The 24751-nt window shown below is 34.9% G+C and overlaps 1 protein-coding gene across 2 annotated transcripts in view; it reads right to left on the bottom strand.

Annotated features, from left to right (window-relative positions):
• The window catches only part of KCNH7 (potassium voltage-gated channel subfamily H member 7), a 486041-nt gene that overhangs the window by 20240 nt on the left and 441050 nt on the right, over positions 1-24751 (bottom strand). For both annotated transcript variants that reach the window (XM_004743962.3, XM_045066785.1), the window contains 4 exons: positions 24183-24382; positions 7914-8166; positions 4722-4927; positions 2842-2941 (listed from right to left, as the gene is read on the bottom strand). In XM_004743962.3, coding sequence (XP_004744019.1) covers positions 2842-2941; positions 4722-4927; positions 7914-8166; positions 24183-24382 — 759 coding nt within the window. The remainder of the gene's footprint in view (positions 1-2841; positions 2942-4721; positions 4928-7913; positions 8167-24182; positions 24383-24751) is intronic.

The following is a 24751-nucleotide window of genomic DNA, read 5'->3' as shown; positions in this document are numbered from 1 at the left end:
AAAGGAGATTTAATAAATCTTCAAGTGTACCTGGAACATTATTGTATAGACAACATTTTCAAGTTGTTCTTCATATTCAGCGAGAAAAAATATAAGAGATTAACTTTAGGATAAGAGATTTTGATTAAGCCTACAGAAGAACAGCTTGAGAGTAATGGTTCTGATTTTAGAAAAAGTTACCAAGAGAATAATGAAAGACACTGCAGAAATAAATTATCACCTATTTGAGTGGTTTATTGTTCCGCAATCAGCCAGAGGACTCAACAATTAGCCCAATTCAACAAATATGTATCAACCATTCTTTGTTAAAGGAATCTGCAGATTGATAGAGAAAAGGGACAATAAATATTAACCACTGTGCTGGGCAAATCTGCATATTTGGGGAAGTCTAGAGAAGAATATATTGAGGAGCATCTCTCTACTTGCTAGATAAGATGCTGCCCAATTCATGAATTGCTTATAAAGCCAATTCCATTTTAGAAAAAGAGTTTAAGTGAATATATCATTGGAGATGTATCATTGGAGATGACAAGAAAAAGGTAATTTTGGTTGACAAAAAATGGTGTGGTGTGGTGCATGGGCCTGTGTTTGACAATAGGAGGTAAATTCTGATTAAAGGAATGATATAAGCAAAAAGGCAGAAATGATTTACTTGGAAGAGAAGGCAATTTAGTTTACTGGAAGTGTAGAGGAAGCTGATGTGAAGTGTAGATGAGCTGTCCTAGGGAGAGAATTCAGAGAGAAAGGGGCCAAAGAGAGAACTTGGATGAAGTCAAAAGGAGAAAGAGAATCAAAAGGAAGATGCTTGAATTCTATTCATTGATTGATTCACTTTTTCAACAAATATTTGCTGAATACTTGTTATGCGACAAGCACTAAAGTTACAGGTGACTAAATATTTCCCATCTTCATGGAGTTTAGAGTCTAGGGGCAAACAACATTGATTACATAATGATGCAAATGGACACAGAAGTACAACTGGAATTAATGCTGCAAAATAGAGGAGCTGTTGGGAGAAAAACAGCTTAGGGTAGTTGAGGGAAGGGGAAGTCCTTGGAGGGTAAGTCCTTTAAATATGTGCATGACATAAACATAAATGCATTTAGAAAAAAAAAAAAATCACCAGTGGTCCAGTGTAAGGAGTAGATGACAGAGGGGCAGGCCAGATGTGAGAGGTGAATTAAGATGTTCTTTCACTATTCCAGGGATTGATTAGGGTAGCTTGGTCCAGAGTTGTGGCTAAGAAGATAGAGAGAAGTGAACAAAAAAGGACCTAGTTTGAAGACTAAATGAAGATATATTGGAGAAGCAATAACAAGATTTGTTGCCAGAGTTGATGGAAAGGTTGAAAAAAGGTCATCTCCTAGATAGATACCTGTCTAGATATCTGGTTTGGGCAATTGATTGGGTGGTGGTTCCATTTAGAGACATGGCAACTCATGAAGAGACTGGTTTCCAGAGGTACATCATGAGTTCAATTTAGGAAATTTTGAGTTTGAGCTGCCTTTGAGATTTCAAGTTTAGAGTCCTTTGAGAGTCCTTTAGAGTCCTTTAGAGAGTTCTTTAGAGTCCTTTGAGATTTCAAGTTTAGAGTCCTCTAATAAAGGATTGTTAGAGGGGGAGAAAAAGCCAGAAAGGACAAGAAGTGGCAACTTTGTCAGAGTGTAAGGATGAAGAGATTTATCAAATACCATCTTCATCTGAGTCATACATGTGAAAGGACAGAGGACTCTAGAGTCCTTGGATATATGAAATTGAAGCTCAAATGGTCTGGGATTAAAATGTAAATATTCACATCTCTTATGTGAGAATATAATTAAACAATATAAATGAGATCACCCAGGAAAACGTTTGAACGTTTGTATAGAGTGAGGGAAGAGGAGGCCTAGAGTCACACCTTGAGAAATTCTAATAACTAATAACTGGTTTAAAAGATAATGATCCTGTAATTCTCTTCAGGGTATTACTGAGCATTAGAAGGAAAATTCTAAGACTGCAGTACCACAGATGCTAAGAGAAGAGTATTCAAGAAAACAAGGGGGCTTGTTCTGCTGAGAGCCAGCTAAGGTTTAGACTAGAATGCTTGTTGGATCAGCCTAGGGTAAGAGTGGAGACTTCTTCAGGAAAACCTTCTCTTATCTCCCCAAGCTTAATTAAATATACCTTCATCTGGATTTCCATTGAGGTATGAGGTTATTCTGTTACACACCTGCTATTTTTATTCAAAATTACAAAGGGTGGTCCATTTGCCTTCCTATGGAAGATAGGGGGTGTTTTTACACAATTAGTTCCTCAGAAATTGAGTAGTTCTTTAAAAATGTGAAATGTTAAATATTCGTTGAATTCATGAGTAAAACATAAAGGATTGTTAGAGGGGGAGAAAAAGCCAGAAAGGACAAGAAGTGGCAACTCTGTCAGAGTGTAAGGATGAAGAGATTTATCAAATACCATCTTCATCTGCGTCATACATGTGAAAGGACAGAGCACTCAGGCTGCAACAAGGGTCTTCCCTCCAGAACATTCTGTTTAGGAGCCCAAGTGTAGTTATTCAACTGCGATTAATTGGTATCCTTTTTAAATTTTTCTCTTTTTCTTTTTTCAACCAACCTACACTATATCTCTATCTGTGATGTCTCTGTAGATATCAGATGGCTTTGCTGAATGACATAGTTAAGAGCTATCGATAAGTAACCCTATCTTTAGGTCCTACTAAAAGCAAAGATTTGCTTTTCTAAAACCTGAATGAAACTCACCCTTGAAATCAGTAGTAAATGAGCATCTAGTAAGAAGAGCTAATAACCACATGTTGTACATTTAAACTTTAGAAATAAAATGAATTACCTTTGTCTCCCTCACTATCAAATGAGAATTTCCTTCTTCGTAGCTTACAGTTGTCTCCTTCCGAATCATTCACAGACTGTGATCGTAGTAAGAGATCAGCCTTTGTTAATGGACATGAAGATAAAATGGAAGATTATTCAATTTGAACATAATATATTATCAGTAAGTTCTTTACTATGTCACATCATTTCCACCACTTGAGACTTAATTATTAGATTACAGGCAAATAGCTACAATACTTTGCTTCTTGGTTGTCTCTAAATTATAAAATGGACTGATAGAATAATTCTAGTAGTTTCACCATCTGATGAGGAAATCATAGTTGTAGAAGTTATTTATCAGAAGTGTTTGGGGATAATGTTGTCAACATGTAGAGACAACATATTCTTTCATGTGGAATGTATTTTATGTAACTTGGTAAAGTTAAAATAAAAATAATAATTTAAAAATTGCAGAATCTGATTTACTGCAGAGAAAAAAGTAAAAGTTAATTATAACTAGCTTGATGTTTAAATACATGGTAATGATTGCAAAGTTAAATTTCACAGCAATAAATATAAGGTTAAATTCAATGAACACTGTGCTTTAGGCATTTTATTATTTTGTTATTGTATTCCCTATTTTTGTATTCCCTATTATTGTTTTCCCAGTTCTTCCTTCTTTACTCTTTGGAAAATATTATCATTCTTGTAATAAAAATGGAAGCTCCCAAATAAGTAAAACCAATGGAAGCACCTGTTTTATTTGGTTGTTGCTTAAACTTTTTATGTAAAGATATCTTGTTGTTTTTTAAGGCAAAATCAGAGTGAAGTTGGTCACATGAAACCGAGATCTTAATAAGGTACTGAATTCATAAAAAAAAAAATCATATGCATTTGATAACTTGAACCTCTTACCATCTAGGTATTTTTCAACTTCTCAGTATTTTGAAAAGAAGCAATTATCTGAGCTGATGCTTCAGGTTATTAAATGGTACCCTGGTGACTTTACAAGCTTATCCTTTTTTCAGTCTTTCACAGTAGCTGGGAATGACTGTAACTCTGGGAAAATAAAATCTACTACCTTTTACCTAACTATTGGCTTGAGAATTTTTTCTCCCAGAGAGCATATTAGTTAGCATAAAACAAACAAACAAAACAAACAAACAAACAAAAAAACACTTGAAAGTGTCAAAAGCCCCAACATTTGGTTTCTGGCAAAAAGCTATTTAGAATCAGAGCTGGGGTAATGGGGTTTTGGGGAGAAATGGGAAGGAATAAAACTAGTGGTAAATTGTAGGCTGCAATTCTGTATCCTTAAAATAGTGGTAAGTCATAAAGACACATTTTCATAGGAGAAGAGAGTGAGGGTTACAAGAGCTACACTAATTTTGATTTGGGTTGAAGCCTGATTAATTTATACTTCTGTGATTTAGATATTGTGTGACATGCAGACCTAAACTTGAATGAGTTTAATATTTTCCATTATTATTGAAAAAACCTTGCTAGCCAGTATGTGAGGTAAGTAATAGCTGGGAGAATATTTTAACCCCTGTGTAAAATAAACTCTTCTAGTTGACTTTCAACAGCCTAGGATGACCCATTTCCTACAAAGAACTGGTATGCACAGTATAAACCAAGTCCATTTCAAATCCAGTGTGTCAACCAGGATTTCTTGAAAGGTCAAATTTAATTGACCTCCTTAAAGTTATTCAGTGTATTTGAAAGTAATTAGAGGGAATTCCTTCCCTCTAATTTATAAATTTCAGCATGAAGTTGGCTTTTCCAATTCAGAATTGGTAAAGTTTTGTTACATTTTGGTTGATCTTTCAGAAGTATTTTGGTGATTCAAGAATAAAATAAAGTGTCATAAGTATAAAAATAAGCAAACTTAACATATACCTTTGCAGTTTCATGTCTTAGGTTAAAAGTCAACTCTAGGTTTGTGAGAAAATGATCAGAAAACTCGGGGTACATATCCAAAACTTCTAGCAAGTCTTCTCTCTGGATCTTATGCAAGTCACAGTATGTGAGAGCTCTCACATCTGCGTTAGACTTTCCAGGTTTAGCATAAAGATGAACCATTTCTCCAAATATGTCGTTTTTTCCTAAAAAAAAAAAAAAAAAAGAGGTAAAAGGAGTCTGAACTTAATGTTTTCTTCCTAAAAGTACAAGGGGACCACTGACCAATCCTTGGACCAAGGACTTCAAATGGAAAATCCCACGGCCAACAGACACTTGGGCAGCAAAATTCCAGTATACTCTACTGACTGCTCAGTCACGTCTGTTTGCTGAGTGGAATTTTACCTCTTAACATACTGGTTCTGGTATAATTCCTATTATTATTTCTGGTTTTTATTCTTTGGCCAAGCTTCTAGAAATGCAGCAAACATGATTTTAGTCTGCTCTGCCCTGTATGGCTAGCAAAGGGTCTTGCCATATAGTAGGTGTGGTTTAATTTTGTCAATCGAGGAATTTGAAAAAGGTGGCAGTGGGACAGATTCACAAACTTTCTATCTCAAGATGGTCTGGGGGTGGGGGGATGCCAAGCACGGGGGTAGAGTGGAATGTTTCCAACACTAAGAGAACTAGGAGTATAATTTGATTACTCTGTTCCCTTTAGTAATCACTTTTAGATTTCCCCGTGAAGTATTTGTGTAATTGTTTAATAAATCTAGTTTTATTTATAGTCTTGCCTTTTTACCAAATGGCCTTTATTCTCCAAGTGTGGTCCTTCTTGTTTTCTTGCAAACAGAGATTATTTCAGTATCCGGCTTCTGATGGGTCGGCTTCATCTCCTCAGCCTACTCACATGCCACCTGCTTTTCCAGGATTTGTTCAATAATGAGGATGATGACAGTAACAACAAATGCTTATTGAGATTTAAGTAGGTGCCAGGCACTGTGTAAAATGCTTAGGTGAATTATCTCATTTAATCCCTAAAATAACCTCATAAAGAAATTACTACTTATTATTTAAATATTATGACTATGGAAAGAAGATTAAAGAGGTAAACTGATTAGGTCAAGGTCACCTACTTAGGTGGGTGAAGGGAAGGAAAGAGTGTCCCTGATTAAATCCCTTCCATTATGACTTTAGTCAAAATTTTTTCACACTTGGTATGTCTAATTTCCTTCCAATATTTTACCTGAACGTCATGGCCATTCATATTTTTCTGTCTCTGAATATCAAGACACTTAAAAACTATGGAATACATGCTTAATAATTACTGATAAATTATTGATCATATGACTTCTAAAGATCGTCAGTGGTAGTGTAAAATGGTCCTTTCTTATGTATATCATGAAGCTTCTTTTCAGATTTAGAAAAAAACTTTCTGGAAATGCTACGTTGATGGACAAGGTTATATATACCTGACTATGGAAACTATCAAAGAGTTTTTTAAACAATAACATTCCAATTGGTCAAAAATATCTGTAATGTTCTTATTTTAAATGTGAATTTAATGGGGAGAAATCAGAGCATATCTCTATGACAAAAATTGACATGGAAGAGAATACATTACCTTTTTTTTTTTATATATATAAATACCTCACTTCAAAAAAAAAAAAAAACACCTCACTTCAAACATGGAATGAATAATCATAATTTGTGAGGATTTTAGGTGCAGATTTACATGGAAATGGGGACAGAAAAAAAGATTCTTGAAATTCTTTAGTTTTAATACTTCAGTGTAGATATTATCAAAGAAAAGCTCTCAATTAAATTCAGCATGAGCTTTGCATTTTAATTAGTTTACATGACTGTAAATGAGAAAAATCTAAGCCAATCGGTAGTGTACTGCTTAACTACACTTTAAAATTACTTTTTTTATAAGGCAGGAGAGCTTGTTACCTCCCTGTAGAAGCTGGGGCAGGCTGATTCTAAGATCAGGAATGCAATGAAGCATGCTTCTTTCCTAGCAATGTATAGAGCAAAATATTAAGGCCAAACCTGGTGAAAGTCCAAGTTTATTATGTAGCTGCCTCCTGATTTATGTTTTCTTTCTTTGTCTGCTTGAATTGCAAACCAAACTGTGTGTTTTGTCAATTTGGGATTTAAAGAAAACTGTCACTATAACAAAATTATCAAGATATATAGGAATTACTCAAACTTCTTCATCCCGTGCTACGTCATACTCTGGTTCTACACAGCAGCAAAGAAAACAGACAAGATCCTTGTCCTTTTTTGGATGTTAACATCAAGAATCTAGTGAAAGGAAATTGCTGATCTTTTTTTTTTTTTTTTTTTTCCAAATTGTTGATCATGGTCATTATTTAAATGGACCTGGATTTAATCCACAGGAAAATAAAGAAGTGCCTATGTTCACAACTATTGGGGGTGGGTGTTCCCATGGGAGGAGTAAGGCTTAAACATCCTGATGAGGGTGCGGGGGAGAAAAACTGATCTTTCTCTCTGCTCCTTTCCTCTTTCACACTGTTCTAATATTCCAAAGAAATCCTACAAATTCACACTGACTAAATTTGGTTTTGAAGAGACAGATTGGACAGATGGACTTTCTTTTGCACCCGAAGCGGTTTAATTTACTAGTGAATTTAATCTCCTCATCACCTTTATCCCTGACTGCTAAGTTCATAGCTCTCTATATGACTTAGATAAGGATTCATATAATTCCATTTGATGGGATACAGCAGGTAAAAGTGAAGAGCGAATAGATAAAATTTATTTATGAAATTTAGTTTATGACAAGGCATTGGCATATACTAGCAAGAACCTTACAATGTATACATTTATTTAAGGTGTTAAGGGATCCACATGAATCCAAGGTTCTCCAACACGAGAAGAAAAATGTTGACTGTTTTCATATATTTGGCCTCAAACACTTAAGTAGCTGCCAAGAACTAAAGAGAGTCATGGAAGTATTTACACATCAGAGCAAAAGTGAGAGAGTATGAAAATGTGCTTTCTGCAAGGTCAGTTTGACTGGGATTGAATTTTAAATAAATTAAAATGACCTATCATTCTTGAAGAGTACTGACAAATAAATGGATCCATCCTGTTTTCTATCATGTTAAGCTACGTATTGCCCCAACTAATACCTCAATTTGTCACCATCAGTTCTGAAACACTCACCTAGAATAGCTACCACAATGTCATCTTTGAGTATTTCAATGGAGCCTCTGGATAAGAAATAAAGTGCAGTGAGAACATCCCCACAGTGAACCAGGGTGTCTCCTGGAGGTGCGTGGGTCGTCTTGAACTTCATTGCCAAAGCTCTAAGGCAACCTTTACTTGCCCCCCGAAAGGCTTTGCAGTTTTGCAGCAAAGTCTGGTTGAGATGTAGGCAAATGTCAGCTTGTAAACATTCTGGGAAACCCTTTAGGACCTGGGGGAAAAAAATAAAGAGTTTCATACTACCAGTGCACAGGGTACCTCCACCTGAGAAATAAAGTATATTTCTTGCTCACAGAACTGTGGGTGTAGTCATTGTCACACGAGTGAGTTCTTACAATGCTTCTACCTCGCCTACCTCAGTGAATAGTTGGTTTGCTAAACATGTCAGAATTTTAACTCAAAGACTTGTTCTCTGAATTAACTGCAGGCATTCAGACTCAACACAAATGCTGTCTCCTTACAATGTAATGCCTATGTTTCACACTGCTGCTTATTCCCTGCCTTTTGTGAGATAGCACCATACTGTGCACATATGGAATGCAAATGTGACAATTAGTAAGACGTAACTAATGAAAGGTGGTACAGCTAGAAAGACAACCTTTTGAAGGAATCTCAAGTCAATTTGGATTGCTGTCTCTGGTATACTTCTTAATTAGAATTAGTAAAAATAGTGATCCTGAAATAGCTATGGTATTTGTAAATGTCATAGACCAGAGAGTCCTCTTAGCTAACAGGACTTGGAATATTTATGTTTCCTATACACACCATTAATACTAAATATTTTGATAAGCACTGAAAATAGAGAAAGTGAAGGAGAATAGCAATATTTAATATTACTTAGTATTAAATAGATATTTAATAATAATATCTAATTTAATAATATATTAAAAGTATGGGTATGTTTTCAGAAATGTAAATTGTGCCAAGAGTTTACAATGCAAACTTAAAGCTTCTAATAACACTACTGTTTTGACAACTTATTCAGTGACTAATTTAAACCTTACAGAAAAGATTAAATAAAGTTTGTGACAAGTGTCACTCAATTTAAACTGAATAAAATTCTGCATTATTTTATAAAATTCCTAGTATACAATGGGCCAAAGACATTCAACTCTTGCATCTCTGTGTGTATCTTAGCTATTTTGGGTATCATATCTAGATTTTAATTTTCAGGTTGACTTTCCTCTGTCAGTAAAAATAAATCCATTAAATGTGCTTTGGAGTAGAAGGGAGAGGCATTACATAGTGCTTAATAGTGTAATTCCAGGATTTCCTTAATTTTGGTTCAACCTTGCTATTGCTATTCAATATAGCTAAAAGTCATCATGAATTAGTTGTCCAGATAATTGGAATGCATATGGTCCATAGAGGAACTTCAAATGAGCCCATATTTGCATTAACTTACACTTATGTCTATTGGAAATGTTAAAGCAGCCCACTGGTACACTGCTTCTGTAGGACCCCTGTGTGAGGCAATCAGTCAGACAGGCAAGGTATCATACAAACGGATCAAGGAGAGACCAAAACATGATAGCTACTACCTCCAGTCTTGTTTCCTTCATTGTGAAGTCACCCACAGATATGGGTCAAAGGTGTTTTAGAGGAAAATCCACAGAATGTGGGTTCTGGTGGTGAATTTGCCACAGGCTGACACTTGTGCAAGTCACTTCATCTATCTGTGTTTCTTTGCCAGAGAATAAGCGCTTTTTCGATTTTGAAATTTGTTGTAAGTTACCAGTCAATAGCGTGCCAATTTCTAGACACTGTATACCCAGCCCACACAGCTGCAGGAACTCAGACATCTATCCTGAAGTGTCTATATTACCTGGCTCAGACCCAAAATAAATGAGCCGTCCTCTTCTGAAACTTCCCGGCACTCTTCTGAAACTTCTGTCCTTAACTCTATCTTTCAGACTTTTTCTATGAGACTGGACTCCTACCAGATTTCCTACTTGGACTAAAGACCTCTCCAAAAGGATGAACTGCCTAGTCTTCACCATTTTCTGCGTTTGAGAGCTGGGGGGTTCTTTTCCCACTCTGTCAGATCCTAAACAACTCAGATCCTCTCACAGAGCTGACCCTCTGGTAGGTCGCTGACCCCTTCTACTGGTTTAGACCATCAACATGGGATTCTTTTACAAGTGATGCTACACTGGAAGTAAGCAAGGTTTGCACACTTTTTTTTTCTGAAATGGGGCCTCTTTGTCTGGGGGTGCTATAGTAGGAAAACCCCCAGTTTACTAGTCTTCCTGCATATGATCTACTTTCCCTCCTTGAAGCCCACTGTTGTAGTCTCAGCATAATTCTGAGATGTACCCATACAGATAAAAATGTAAGGAGCATCACACCAAGTAACAAGTTAGATAGATCTATTTTTTCCTTAAGATTTGGCTATAAAAATGTACAAAATGCATTTTATATTTCACATAAATGGGGAAATGACACTTTCTTTATAGTAGTTGGAATGAGATTAGTGAGCTTGTAGCTGCTATTTCTAGCATTTTCCTGAAGTTCCTCTGTTATACTTTCTGAGTATAGCCTGCTTATAAAAGGAAAAATTATGTATGTGTGTGGACACATGTGCACAAGGGTGTGTATGCATGCTTTGAACTGGAAGGTAAGATGAGACAGAGGTAGGGGTTACTCATTTCTCTGTTAAGATGGCCTATGGAATTAGATAGGCATGGCTGAAGTTCCAGTTCTGACACTTCCTAGTTGTGACTTTGGTTAATTTAAATTTTCTTGAGATTCAGTTTCTTCAATTGTAAAAATAATTTAATAATACCTACTTCACAGGGTTGCACCATAATTAAATGTGATAATGTATGTAAATTATCCCATACAATGTAGCTGTCCCTAGCTTACTTCTGACTTTTTCTTTTCTTCTTCTTGTCATACATATTTATAGTTCTTGAAGAACTAATAAGTTCTCTTTAGCTAGAAAATGAGAAACACAACACCCATTATATTCTCCTTGATATCTTTGGTGAATAGAAAATTCACCACTAAGTTTTTTGTTCTTTGCCTCAACAGAATTTAAGGTAACTTTTGTTTCCTGTTCTTTGTGTTAAATGTTTTGGCTTACTTGCACTTAGGTTTTCACTGTGAGTTGTCTTAAATTCTTTTTGAAAGTAGGCAGCTATGAAATCAATATAAACATGTTCTTGGAATGCCAATTCCAAGTTATTCTTAGAATAACTCACCAAACCGTAAAGGGTACTTGGGAAAGTTTTTCAACAGTATTCTTTCCTCAAATGTTCTTAAGTGTCATCTCCTAGTATTTTTCCTATCAGATATGATACCCATTGGAAAGAATGGCCTCAACTTGGAAATATCACAGAGTTTCATGGAGAAGTCTTTGCTGGCCCAGAGAGAAGATACACACACAATGGCATGAAGGACTTATCTGGATTAAAGAATTCTCCTGTGGTGTTAGCCCTTCACTAACTTAATTTTCTTAAGCTAGTTACATAGATCACTCAAGTAAACGTCAATAGAAGTTAATATTTAGTAAGTGAATCTCTTATTAGCCCAGAAGATTAAATGTCCTACTTAAGTTAGCTTTGGAATCTGGGGTATCCCTAAGTAAAGGGATTTTAAAAGCAGAATTAAAAGAGAGGGATTATAGAGAATTAGAACAGAAAAACATTGGAAAGGGTGAGGAGAATGGGATAGGTTTAAATAGTATTCATCCAAAACACCCATTTTGTTAGTCTCAGCTGTGTTGTCTTCCTTCCTTCAAATTTTCTCCATACTGAGCAATGAACACAAAATTTAGAAAAGAATGGAGGCTGAGGTTAATGCCTGCAATTTCTGATTTGATATGAGTGTGCTCGTCAAAATGGTATTTGTCTCATTTACTTTTTAATAAGTAGATCCTTAAAATAAACATATATACTTATGCCAATAAAACAATCATGGTACCTATTTTATGTATTAGGGTTTCAATGAAAAAAATAAATTTGGCCCAGGTCTATGACAATTAGAGAAATGTGTCCTGAGATTCAGTCAGTGGAGTCTGAGAAGAATCTTAATAAATATTAATTAAGATTATTATTATTGTTTTTTACATGAAACTACTGTATCATCCTTCAAGGTAGGGGCCTACTTTCTTTAGAATATTGCTCTGGAAATAGTTCTTTTATAATTAAATTACAATACAACTTTATCTTTCAACAGTAACTATATATCCTGTGGGTAGGGCAGGTGATTTATAGCCTTAAAACCATAAATTTCTTCCGTGCCCAGCAGTTTAAGATTTTCTTTTATTCTATGAACCTTCATGCTCCTGGCTCCACCTGATGTGATTAAAGAAAGGCAAAAGTTGCAAGAGAGAAATTTGTTTCCTCATTCAACTTCTACCTGTATGCTGATAGATAAGGATTTTCAAATAAAGTTAAATATTCACAATATACTGACAATAAACTCCATTATTCTTTCCTCACATTTAAGACACACGCCTTCAATGTTTGCTGTCTCTTAGCTCGGGTTGCAAAATGCTCTTTTATGGTGGGTACACTTTCTAGCTTCCGTTAGAAGAGCATCAACAATGGAGTTTTTCACCACAATTCTCTCCAGAGACCATCCATGTTTTTTGAAACACTCTATTTACTTTAAAAAGCATCAAAATATATTTTCTTATGGACACCCCCATCCAGATAATATTGGAAAGTTGATTTGTGTTATAATGAGTGGTTTCTGATTTGTTTCACTTAGGGTAGCTGTAGAGGGAGATATTCCTAAAGGCAGGCTGAGAAGGGCACCATGAGGAAGGCAGTCTGAGTGTGTTAAATGATTCCCCTAAACAGCAAATTAATCATACGAACAAGTTTGGTAACTATGATAACTGACATTAGGAAATTTTCCAAGAAAATTCTCTGGCTCATTAAATACACTTAGATCTTGACAAATTAGGATTAATCAAAACACAAATTAATACTCCCTATGAAACACTAAACCTCAAGTGTGATTATCAAATAGATGATGCAAGTAATATATTAAATCTTCAGTCTCTGCCCTAGAGCACAACCTTAATATTTTATAGCATTTTCTGATTCTGAGAAAATCATTGTTTGCCATGTGGGCATTCATCATTTGGTAAATCTTTACCACTTACAAGATACCAAATCTTGCTTTTTGTTGTTTTTAATAGCTAAGGTATTCCCTAATTTTGAGGTCATCCCAGATCATATTATTGCTACGGTTATGGTTCATTGTTAAGGAATGTTTTTCATGTTTCCTTGGGGATTTTTCATGTTTTTTATGTTTTTCATGTTTCCTTGGGGGTTACGTGTTTAATACATCTACATCATGTTCAATCAGTGGTCATGATAGGTGGGTTCTTTTAGCAGTTTTAAGCATTTAAGTATACATAGCCCTAGTCTGAAGCTCAAACTGCTTTGCTATCTGCTTTCTTATTTTACCTTCACATGGCTAATGAGAATGAGGAATTATTTTATTGTATAGGAAGGGTATCGTATCTGGCCAGAGGGAAATATTATGCAATCCCTCACGGGGCCTTTATAAGCCTTGAGAAAATTAACTAATTTTCTATGTGTAACTTTTGAACATTTATCACATGGTTACATCATTTAGAAGCAAATCATGAACAGAATAAAAACTTGCCACACACAGACATGGAAAACAACATAATAAATCCTGAACTGATTTTGGTGTAAGTAAAGATTCCCTAAAAAATGAAACAGTCCTTCCTCTTGCCTTTTCTTGTCTCTCTGGCAGCTCTTATGACTGGTTCACAGCATGATATGTGAGATGTTTCTCTGCTTTCAGAAGGACACTCAAACTTTAAAGTGACCCCAATTAAGTCAGGGCCAAGGATGAGCTGGAGTGTGGGTAATGATGAGTAGGCAGAGAGGATTTATTGCTTTTATATACATGTCCTTGTTACAGAGACTCTGGAATTCTGCTAATTCAGCAACAGCCTGACTTAAAAAGGATTTATAATATAAGGTCCCAAGACGAAGTCATGGAACCCACAAGGGTTTCTAAAGGTAATAGGAGGAATCTGGTAACTGAGAAACAATTTCAGGACCTTCCCCTCAACCCAACTCCTTGAAAGAGAGAGTGAGGGAAGGCATTAACAGAATATAAATAGAGTGGGATCTGTTGGATGCTTTGCAAATACCTCTACCCAAATGGATTGATTGTAAATGACATGAGCTTGCTCTAAAGAAAGGAAAAGGGGGTACAATCTTCCAGGTAATGAAGAGAATGATTTAAGTACCACTTTGTACTTGATATGCCGTCGTGAATTTAAATCTACTTTTATGTTTCAGAAACATCTCTCATATGATCACATTTTAGAATCAAATATTTTGATTGACTTGTCAACTTTATATAAGGAATAGAGAGTGGTGATAATCCCATTTTTATATGTGAAAGGTGACTCATAAAGGCAGTAGGGAATTTATCTGTAGAAGAACTAAGACTTCAAATTTATTTATTTATTTTTTTAAAAGATTTTATTTATTTATTTGACAGAGAGAGATCACAAGTAGGCAGAGAGGCAGGCGGCGGGGGGGGGGGGCGGAGCATGCTCCCCGCTGAGCAGAAAGCCCAATGCAGGGCTCAATCCCAAGACCCTGAGATCATGACCTGAGCCAAAGGCAGAGGCTTAACCCACTGAGCCACAAAAGCACCCTTAAGATTTCAAATTGAGTCTAGGATTCTATCAACTATTGTGACTTGCCACAGCTGTCCATTAGATTGGATTTCTAAACTAGTTCCCAATATGCTCCCTATTCCTTTGATTTATTGGGTTTTATCAATAACTAACAAAGAGTAGAAATGTAGCATAAGTGTCCTTTTCACTTTGTATCAGTTAGGGTGTTTGTTCCTCAGAAAGGTTAGGGCCAGACCCCAATTCTAATTCTAGAGAAAGTGATGACTGTATCAACAATTGTATAATTTTTTTACAAAATAGGAGAAGCTCCCAAAATAGTTGAAGTTCTTTTACTAACAGATTCCTCTTCCATAAAACATATTGATTCTTGCTGCCCCAGCACTCTGAATATTCCAGATATTGTCCCTACACATTTCTATTCCACCAACTGAATTTCAAACCAGCTGTGTACGTTCTGAAACTTATTTATGCTGGCCGTACTTGTTAGTGGAATTATATAATTTAATCATATTTTACATAAGAGGGTAAACTATGTGTAAAGAAAAGAAAACTGGTTTCCCTCCTCCCCAATAAAGCTAAATGTTTTGGAAAATCTGAATAAAAGATGAGTCATTTTAAATACTACAAATATAGATTTCTTCTACATTAAGTGTAGGTGCTTAAACATTTATAAAAGTAGAAATGTTATGTAGTTTGTTAACTCTGACTATAATCCAAATAGAAAAATATTAAAAAGTGACGAGAAAGTCAGAAATACATGAAAATTAAGAACAACACTCTATGATAACCTTCAGATCAAAGAAGAAATAATGTAGCAAGCAATAAAAGGAGAGCATGTCATATCAAAACCCATGTTACCACAGAAAAGCTTGTATTGAAAGCAGAATGTATAGTTTTAACACCTTCATTTTTACAGAAGAAAGGCTCATACAAAAAAAGACCTTAATACAGAGACACCTGGGTGACTCAATCGGTTAAGCACCTGCCTTCAGTTCAGGTCATGATCCCAGATTTCTGGGATCAAGTCCCACTTTGGGAATCCCTGCTCAGCAGGGAACATGCTTTGCCCTCTGCCTGCCACTCTCCCTGCTTGTTCTCAATCTCTCTGACAAATAAATAAATAAAATCTTAAAAAAAAAAGACCTTAATACAATGTTAAAAATAATAAGACAAAAAAAATAATGAGACAATCCATAGAAATAAAAAAAAGGGGGAATTAATGAAGGCAAACTCTGGAAATAAAAAGAATAGTAACAAGTATAAATTCATGCAAAGGCTAGTTCCTTAAACAAAATCCAATGGAATTTATAAATCTTTCAAAAGCCTCTACAAGAAAGAAGAAAGAACAAAAATATACCAGTTTAGGAATGAGAAAGCAGATATACCTGTTGATACAGAAAATACTAAGTGAGTTAGAAGAGAATCCTACATTCAATTTTACAACTTTGAAAGCCTAGATGAAATGGATGAATTCTTCACAAAACAGACATACTAATATTGACCAAGGAAGAAATAGAATACATAATTACCATAATAGAGTTAGAATGATGATTAAAGACCTGCTATGAAAACCTCCAGGACCACATGGTTTTACAGATGATTTCTTCCTAACAGTTAAAGAGTGTATAAGTGTATACTAATATCATTATAAAATAGATGCAAAATTCTAAAAAATTTACTAACCAACAAAATCAACAAAGAATCAAAAACTCTATGACCAAGTAGGATTGATTTCAGAAATGCAAAGATATTTTAAAAGTATTAGTCTTAATGGTGAAGTTATTTTTATTGAACTCAGCAATTACTACCCAAAATTGTTTTGTAGAATCTAGTGAACTAAAAATCATGATACATAGTATTTGAAAAGAGAGAATGAAACTATTTCTTTTTGACACTGACATGACTGCATATCTAGACCATATAAGAATAAATACTAAAAGAAATCCTCTCAAACTAAACCAAATTATATTAGACTAAGAAAGAGTTCTATCAGAACATGACAGGGAATTTATTAAGGTGGCTATAAGGAAGATAGTTTCACTCTTCATTATTTATAAGCCAGTAAAGATAGAAATGTGTAATGTATTTCATTTTCTCAATTGATTATGCTGTATAAAACTTAAAAATGAATTTAACAAGAAATATAAGAATTTCTAAGAAAAAAATTATAACATTTTATTGAAGGAGATTTTACTTTTAAAGATCTATACCAGTGGTTCTCAATCCTGGCTTTGAGAATCAGGACAAGATCTCTTAACTATGTAAAGAAAAGTTGACTAATTGGACCATATATTAAAAAAACAAAACAAAACAAAAAAAACCTTTTAAATCCAAAAGATATTTTTAACAAAACCTACACATTGAAAAGAGATTGGAAACAAGTTACAATATAGATGACAAATAAAGCATTAGTATCTATAATTCATAAAGATTTCTTATAAAATGATAAGAAAAAGGTAACAAGAACTATGCAAAATGCTACTATATATAGGTAATTTATAGAGGAAACATCCTGATTAACCATACCTGCTTTCTTATAATGCTTTGACCTCACTGCTTGGTGTCTGCTATTCAATATTAAGCACTGGTTATAGATAAAGCAGACAAAATTAGAGTTAGATTCTGGGCCAAACCTCCCATCTTAGAAAACACGACTAATGCCCCAGTTTCCGGGCATCCACACATAGTGATTCATAGTTAGAACAAGTGAAGGCTAGAAATGGAACTCCATGATTCAAATACAACAATTATACCTATGTGGAGTGAAACTTTGGCTTATCTTCCCACTCTAGTAGGTGTTTCTAGCTACTGGTAACTTTCAGTTCTATGTGTGTTATAGAGCATTCTGATCTGAGAAGATTATCACTAAAGTGGGAAAAAATAAATTAACATAGCTCTAGAGCATGGGTACTGGACCCTGAATAAGAAAGATTCTTATCATTCCTAAGTTGAGTGTAGATTTCTACTGGGGGTGACCCACCTGACCAACAGGAGCCCAAGATGCAAACAAAAAAGAGGGTGTTGTTGTTGTTGTCGTTTTTAAAGACTATCTGCTATGGAAGAGGCAATGATGATTATTTTTTTTCTATTCACACTCATCCTTACGGATAGCAATATATCTAAACCAAGAAAAACAATGAAAATATATGTAAATTCCCTAAATAATGTGGCCCTATGGCTGTAAGAGCAATTGGCTTGGATGAACTTACTTTTGCCTATTTTCAACCTTTAAAAAAAGATTTAAAAAACTCTGACATATTGGGTGGAATACTGACATATCCATTTTAATATAAATATCTAGGCCCCTGTAATATCACAGATAATTCTTGCATTAAAGAAAACACTGGATTTTTATTTTGGGAGAAATTGTGAATGACTTGATTTCATTAGGTTAGATAAATGCTGAGTTATTCTGATATCTGAATTAGAAGGGACTTAAAGTCATATTTACAAAGAGTATTTTAAAACTGAGATTTGAGGACTCTCTGTATTTTTATTATTGGTTAAACCTGTGTGGAATATTAAGCGATCTTAACATTGATTTGAGTTTAGATTGCTCCTCTGTTTCTACAACCCCAAAGAAAGTATTTGAAAACATGTCACATCCTCTAGCCTCAGGAATTACCCTCTAGGGTCCTGTTTGGATGGTACCATTATTTTAAAGAGTTAAAAAGTATTTCGAGACCTCATTTCCACTAACCTACTACTGGAAGAGGAACATCATTAATGAATGGAGAAACTGGAGTATGTTCATTGCCTAGTGTGGTGTTTCTGCAATGATGGTTTTTCATGTGTAAGGCCCGAGGCCATGCTGTCATTTCTCTAGGCTCTGGAACCACTAGAGATAAGATCCTACAGTTAAGAACTCCCTTTGCACAGAACCGGCATGGTGCCAGGTGTAAATAAGTCCTTCTTGATAATGGTTGGAGACCAGGATGAAGTGACCAGAATCATTTGTGAAACGTGATTTAGGGCATACCATTCATGGCCCGAAAATACCAGACGCCTGTTTTAAGCTTGATATTCATGTCTAGGGGCTCCGAATGGCATTTATTGTTCTCTGGGTATTTGTGAGACTTCAGAATGAATAGTTTGGGGAAAAATAGGAAGGACATGTGCCTTGTCCTTTCTTAAGCACCTGTTGTTCAGGTTCTGGCTTTAGTAGGCAAGTATGTGTGCTAGTAGGAGATTTCTTGCTCAGCAAAATTTTACTACCTACATAATTTCTGTAGAGCCAGGCCGTTTCTGTTAACAAATCAACATATCTATAAAAACATCTTTTAAAGTACATTGTAGACAACTCTTTTAATTCAAGTTCTAAAGGTAAGTAGGTATTTCTTTACAGAAAACTAAAAGATGTCACCAGTCCTAAGGATCATTATCATTTAAATGAAGGTTTTTTACAGTCTCCATGACCTATTTTTAAATGTGTGAATTTATTTGCTAGGAGAAGCAGCATGTCTTTCAAAGTTCAGTAATATTTTCAGTGCTTTTTACACATTGATTCCTGATTTTGAACCTATGCTTTTTTTGTTAAAATATTATTGATCAAACTAAAAATAATCAATGCAAATATACAGGCTCACCCATGTAAAAATTGTGTTGTACTGTTGATATCTTTCAATGCAAATAATTTTATTTTCTGAAGAATTCTTAGAAGCAGAATCCTTGGCTACTAGAGGAACAAATACGAGGGCGCCATATTTTTAATCATTTTTTAAGCTTTATGACTAATGAATCAAATGTTTTTCATTGACAGTATTTATCAACTTGACTATATAAAGGATGATTAGAAAAAGTTAAGGGAGGTGAAGACAAGCCATGTTATTTTGTATATTTTGCTTTATATTTTCATAAGGTTTAATGTCACCATGATTGTTTTTATATGAAGTTGCTGACTGAAAGAGCTCATTATTGCCTTTCACTGTGGTGTATCAAAATAGTCTGTGGGTGAAGGAGATTTGAATGTAAAGGTCTGTCATAGATGAAGTCATTTTGGGAAGTGTAGAGAGTGGGTACAACAAAGTTTTTGTTGTCATAGAATTAAATTATGAATGCAGATACAATCAATGTAAGTAGTTAGCAGTTAAGTAGATAGTAGCTAGTAGTAAGTAGGAGGAGGAGGAGGTAGCTAGTAGCAAGTAGTTAAGGTCAGTAAGTAGAGTGAGCAAAGGGTATTCTGACAGGTAGCAGTGGAGCTGGAAAGGAGCCTTGGAAGGAAAGGAATCAGTTTTTCACTAAGATGCTTCTTAGAAATCATATCAGCTCCAAAGGGTAAGGATTTCTATTAAATAATATGCCATTATTTATTAATTCCATTTCCACTGTGATTGGCTTTGCTGGGGGCATTATAAATGAATGCTTTGTCACTAAGAGTCCACTGTGGTTCTAAGCATTTTTAGCCTAGTTGATTGGCTCTTGATAGAAATCTCTTAAGAATTCTCCCCCTCTTCAACTCTTCTTTTATACCTCCTCCCTTCTTAGGACTTAATGTACTCTCTGCTTAACCAAGGAGACTGGATCATGTAGTGTTAGTACCATTGAGTTTTCTTCTTTATTCCTCAAAGCCAGTGCCTTTACCCTTTCTCTTTTCGTTCCTGTCCGTCTTTAAGGAAAACTTGTCTATCTACCTTGATGAAACATTCATCTCTCTTCCTTATTCCAACTACTTTCTATGTTTGGTTTTCAAAATTTTCTCCGCTGATGCCTCAGGATTTAAAAAAAAAAAAAAATCTTCCGAAAATAAATTAAACAAAGTTGTTTCTGGATTACTTGCCTCAGTTCTTCTTTGTGCTTCCCCACATATGATCCTTTATTCTTGTTCTGGTTTTTACATGAAATGATTCCCTTCTGTTCTCTGCCATCAACAATTCATCATCAAAGAAAACTAGAAGCCCACTCAGAAACCAAAAGAGTAGGCAGCAAATAGGTTAGAATCTCCAGTCTCAAGTGGAAAAACTCCCATAATAATTGTTCTACATATTTAGCATTTCGAATTCTGGTGCTTTACACACATTTGACAATGACAAGTGTAATGAAATTGCAGAGAGGTTAAGTGACTTGTCCAAGATTAGTGGCAAATTGAAGTGCTAATGTTTAGGTTTTCTGAATTCCTGTTCCTAATTTGTTTTATATTATTAGGCATTACTGGCAAGACATTGTTAAAGTAAAAAAAAAATTCTTCATTAAATGTTCATAAAGTTTTTTTCTTCCATGTCAATATATTTTTAAACTATGAAGTAGTCTCTGTTATAAATGATTTATTTCTCTCCATCCAAAATGATGTATCTCTATACATCTGGGGCTCTTCTTCATTCAAGCTAGGCTCTTGTATGTCATATGAAGATACTTGCCTCTATACTGACATGGAAGATGATTTTCAGTTCTTGCCCATGTTGTAACCAGAGTCAATGTTGGATAATGTCAGAAAGTTTCAGACTGTGTCAGAGGACAGCTTTGATTGGGGGAAATTTCTTGAGATACCCTCAGTCTTAATATGAGAAAGTATCTCCTCTTCCCCTAACTAGTCAAATTGGGTGGAGAAGAAGGGAACAGTTTTCCAGAATTGACCTATAGACATTTTTAAGGTAATTTTCACTATTGCTAACCTTACATTGGACACAAAAGAACACTTTCCTTTCTCTAACTTCATTTTCCTGACCTCTTTCCTTTTGTACTCTGAACCATTTCTTTCCATTGAAAGGAGCCCATAAATTTCCCGTGAATGCTTTTGGTTCTGGAACATTCTAGTAATAGCTATTTCAAAAAAAGCAAAAGATCCAGGGAATAAGAACAATGACTGGACATTTTAGGTAGATTCACTTCTAGGCGGTGAGATCTATCACGGAATCAAATATTTGGGGTTATGAAGAATAATTTTGAGTCAATTAATACAGTGTGATTGGAAAACTTGTACCTCATCTTGACATGGTTGAACAGTAAAAAAAATGACCTGAAATGTTTCATGAGAACTTATATTTAAGGTTATACTTAAACAAAACAATATGAAATGCTGATGTAAAATACAACAGTTTGATGTACTTTCATGTATCACAATACATAAATTTAAATCACTTTAAATTATTACTAAATTACTATTTAGTTAAAAATAATAAGACACAGGGATTATAACAATGTGGTTTTGGAGGTGAGAAAATCCACTTTGATTTCTTTTTTTTTTTTTTAATCTCTCAACAGTCTAAGAGTACAGTTGCTTTTCTCTAGCTTTTCTTCTATACATGGTGCTGAATAAACAAGCATCTTCCATTTGCTGAGTTTTCAGTTATCTTGCACTTTGATTTTTTACTCACTTTGTAGTCACAAGATGAGAAATGTAGACACTGTACAAACAAGAAGGTCGTGCAAAGTCAAGCTCTCAAAACCACATGCAAGACTCAGTGGCACATGGTTTAGAGCTCACACACTCCAGGATCATGTAATACAGGCATGCAGATGGGAGGAAAGAAAAGCACCTACATCATGAAATTAGAGGATGATGAAAGAGAATGACATTTTCTTTATGACAATTATCTAATGCAAACCGTATACCCATAAGCTTTACCAGATTGGGGAAAGGAGCAGTTAAGTGCCTTTTTGTGGGGAGTGGGAAACTGTATATAGATATTACTAGAGGTCAAGTTGTTGTTAAAGTTAAGGATTTCTATTCTGTACTTGGCCTCTTCCAGGTTATCTTCCCCAGTTCCTTGCTTTGTATTTCCTCTGCTACGTCATGCAATAAAGATAGAACTAACATTGGAAATCACTTAACAAGCTCTAAACCTGACAGATAACAAGGGTGTTCTCCACAATTTACACGAGAATTAAATTGGATATAAATACCTCCTGTTCTTACCGGTGGGTGTTGTGATTCCATGTATTAAGGTGTGAAGCAGACAAGAAAGAGATAAATCTTTCATAAGTACATTATAAATAGGCAAGTGGTATATAAACCATATTCATAGGTAATAGAGTCAAACAATGAAAGGTAAATAGTTGTCAAAAAATAGACTTTATCACAAAAATGGTCACAAAACTAGTTATATGGAGAGGGGATGTACAATAAATGTTGATTACTGTTATTGATATAATCTGGCAGTATGGAACAACAAAATTGGGTGACACGTGTTTTGATTAAAAATTCTTGACACTGCTTCAGCCAACCCGCATTAGAGAATCCCCAATAGTTTCCGAATGCTGGTATCTTTGTTCAACAATAATACAGACGGAAATATATAAAGTGATCCATTTGTCAGTGCTTTCTAATGAGATTAAAATGTTATCTTAGTGATATCAATTTATCAAATGAATTTTCACAAGTAACTTCAGGATAATTAGAAATAGCACATGGGATTCAGTTATGCTTTTATATGAAATATGCTAACTGATAAGCTTTTCAAATTAAAATTTTTATAGTGGTGTGTTCTTATTTCTCAGTCAAATAAATCACACAGGGCTTTGATAAACTTATCCTTATATGGCTTTCAAATTGGGCAATATTTGGCATGCCTTCTGTCCTTTTGCTTCTAATTTTTAACCTTACTTTTTTATTAAAATATTGCTGGTCAAATAAAAAAATGTCAGTCTAAACTGGATAGGCTCACTTATGTAAAAACTGTTTTATGCTGTTCATGTCATTAGATGTGAGTGGTTTTATTTTCTGAAGAATTCTTAGAAACAGGGTCCTTGCTAGGTGGAGGAATTGATAGATGGTAGGGCATCATATTTTTAATCTTTTTTAATATGTCTGTGATATGCCATAGAGTTTACGTATGTCACATAATTTATCTTTAGGAATCAGTCTTTATGGTGAAACAGGTCAAAAGAATGAGACAATTCACCTAATAATAAAAAATTCTCTTTAGATCGTGTTCATGTTATTAGTTATGGTGATTTTTAAGAATTGATAGAGGTGGGAAGAATTATGAAAAGTGATTGTTGATGTTGAATTTGCTTAAAAGTTATGAAGATTTCCATACTTCCCCTTTGAAAGGAAAGATGCATTATACCAGGTACTGTAAAAGGGCACATGGTTAATTGTTGTAAAGATAGAAAAATTTGTCCTTAACAGAAACATGAAATTTCCTATGATAAAATGTTTATGGCATGCTTAAGCTCCCTAACCTCTCCTACAAACACTCAGTGTCCTGTTTTGTTTCTGTTTTTGTTTTTTAAGGAATGTTAACTTTGGATTTCTGTTTGGGGGTATCATAGTGGTTGTTACTGTTTATTTGTCAAATCTTAATGCACATGGGTCCAACTGTTTTTTAGGGTGCTGGCAGCTAGGACATGTGGTAAAAGCCCAGATCCTATGTTAGCAATATTCTCTCTAACTGGAAGTGGGAACTCTACTACACACAGTTATATCAGTTTGCATCATGTTATAATGCCTTTGCCACACAATATAACTAGATATAGCACCATGCAATGCCATGAATTGAGAATGAGAGACTATCTCCAGGGGAGAAAATAAACATCCGAGAGGAAAACAAAAGCAAGGGGTTCAAAGCTGGTGAGACTGGGTTTCCCATTTGGACTGTAGTTATAATGCCTGAGGTACTTCCATTTTGGAAAACAGAAATACATACCATGTTCATGTCAATGCCATTGGTATATGTCCACGCGTGCTGGAAATATTCTTCAAGCCGTTGCCTCAGAGGGTTGGGGATTTGGTGAAAGCGAATGAACTCTTTCACTCGAAGCATCTGCATGTGGTACCTGGCAGTTCCCGAGTATAGTCTTTGGATAATTGCAGATACATTCCCAAAAATGCTTGCATACATTAGTGCTGGATTGGATAAAAAACAAAGTTATGGGGGAAGACTGCACTTTGGCTTCATTTTATCCTCTGAGAATCTCAAGTATATAGATATTTTTTATTATCTCAATCCAGTTGTAAGGATTTACCACTGGCCCACAGGGAAAAAATAAGTTAAGCCGATACTGTCATAAATTTTATAATTTTGATGACAAATCTGGAGAGGAAAAATCTCCAAACTCACCATGGATTCTAAATTAAAATATGAACTCAGATTGTTTACACTATCAGTCTATGATCTAGAGTACTGACTAGAGATAAAAATGCCTTTAGAATAAACATTTTCTTTGTTATATCATAAGGATGTATGTCAAAGGATTACTACAGATATATTTTCTG

The sequence above is a fragment of the Mustela putorius genome, unplaced genomic scaffold, assembly GCF_011764305.1.
Source record: "Mustela putorius furo isolate JIRA1106 unplaced genomic scaffold, ASM1176430v1.1 tig00003869_pilon_pilon_pilon, whole genome shotgun sequence".
Classification (NCBI taxonomy): Eukaryota; Metazoa; Chordata; class Mammalia; order Carnivora; family Mustelidae; genus Mustela; species Mustela putorius.
This window is presented reverse-complemented; position numbering and strand designations above follow the sequence as displayed.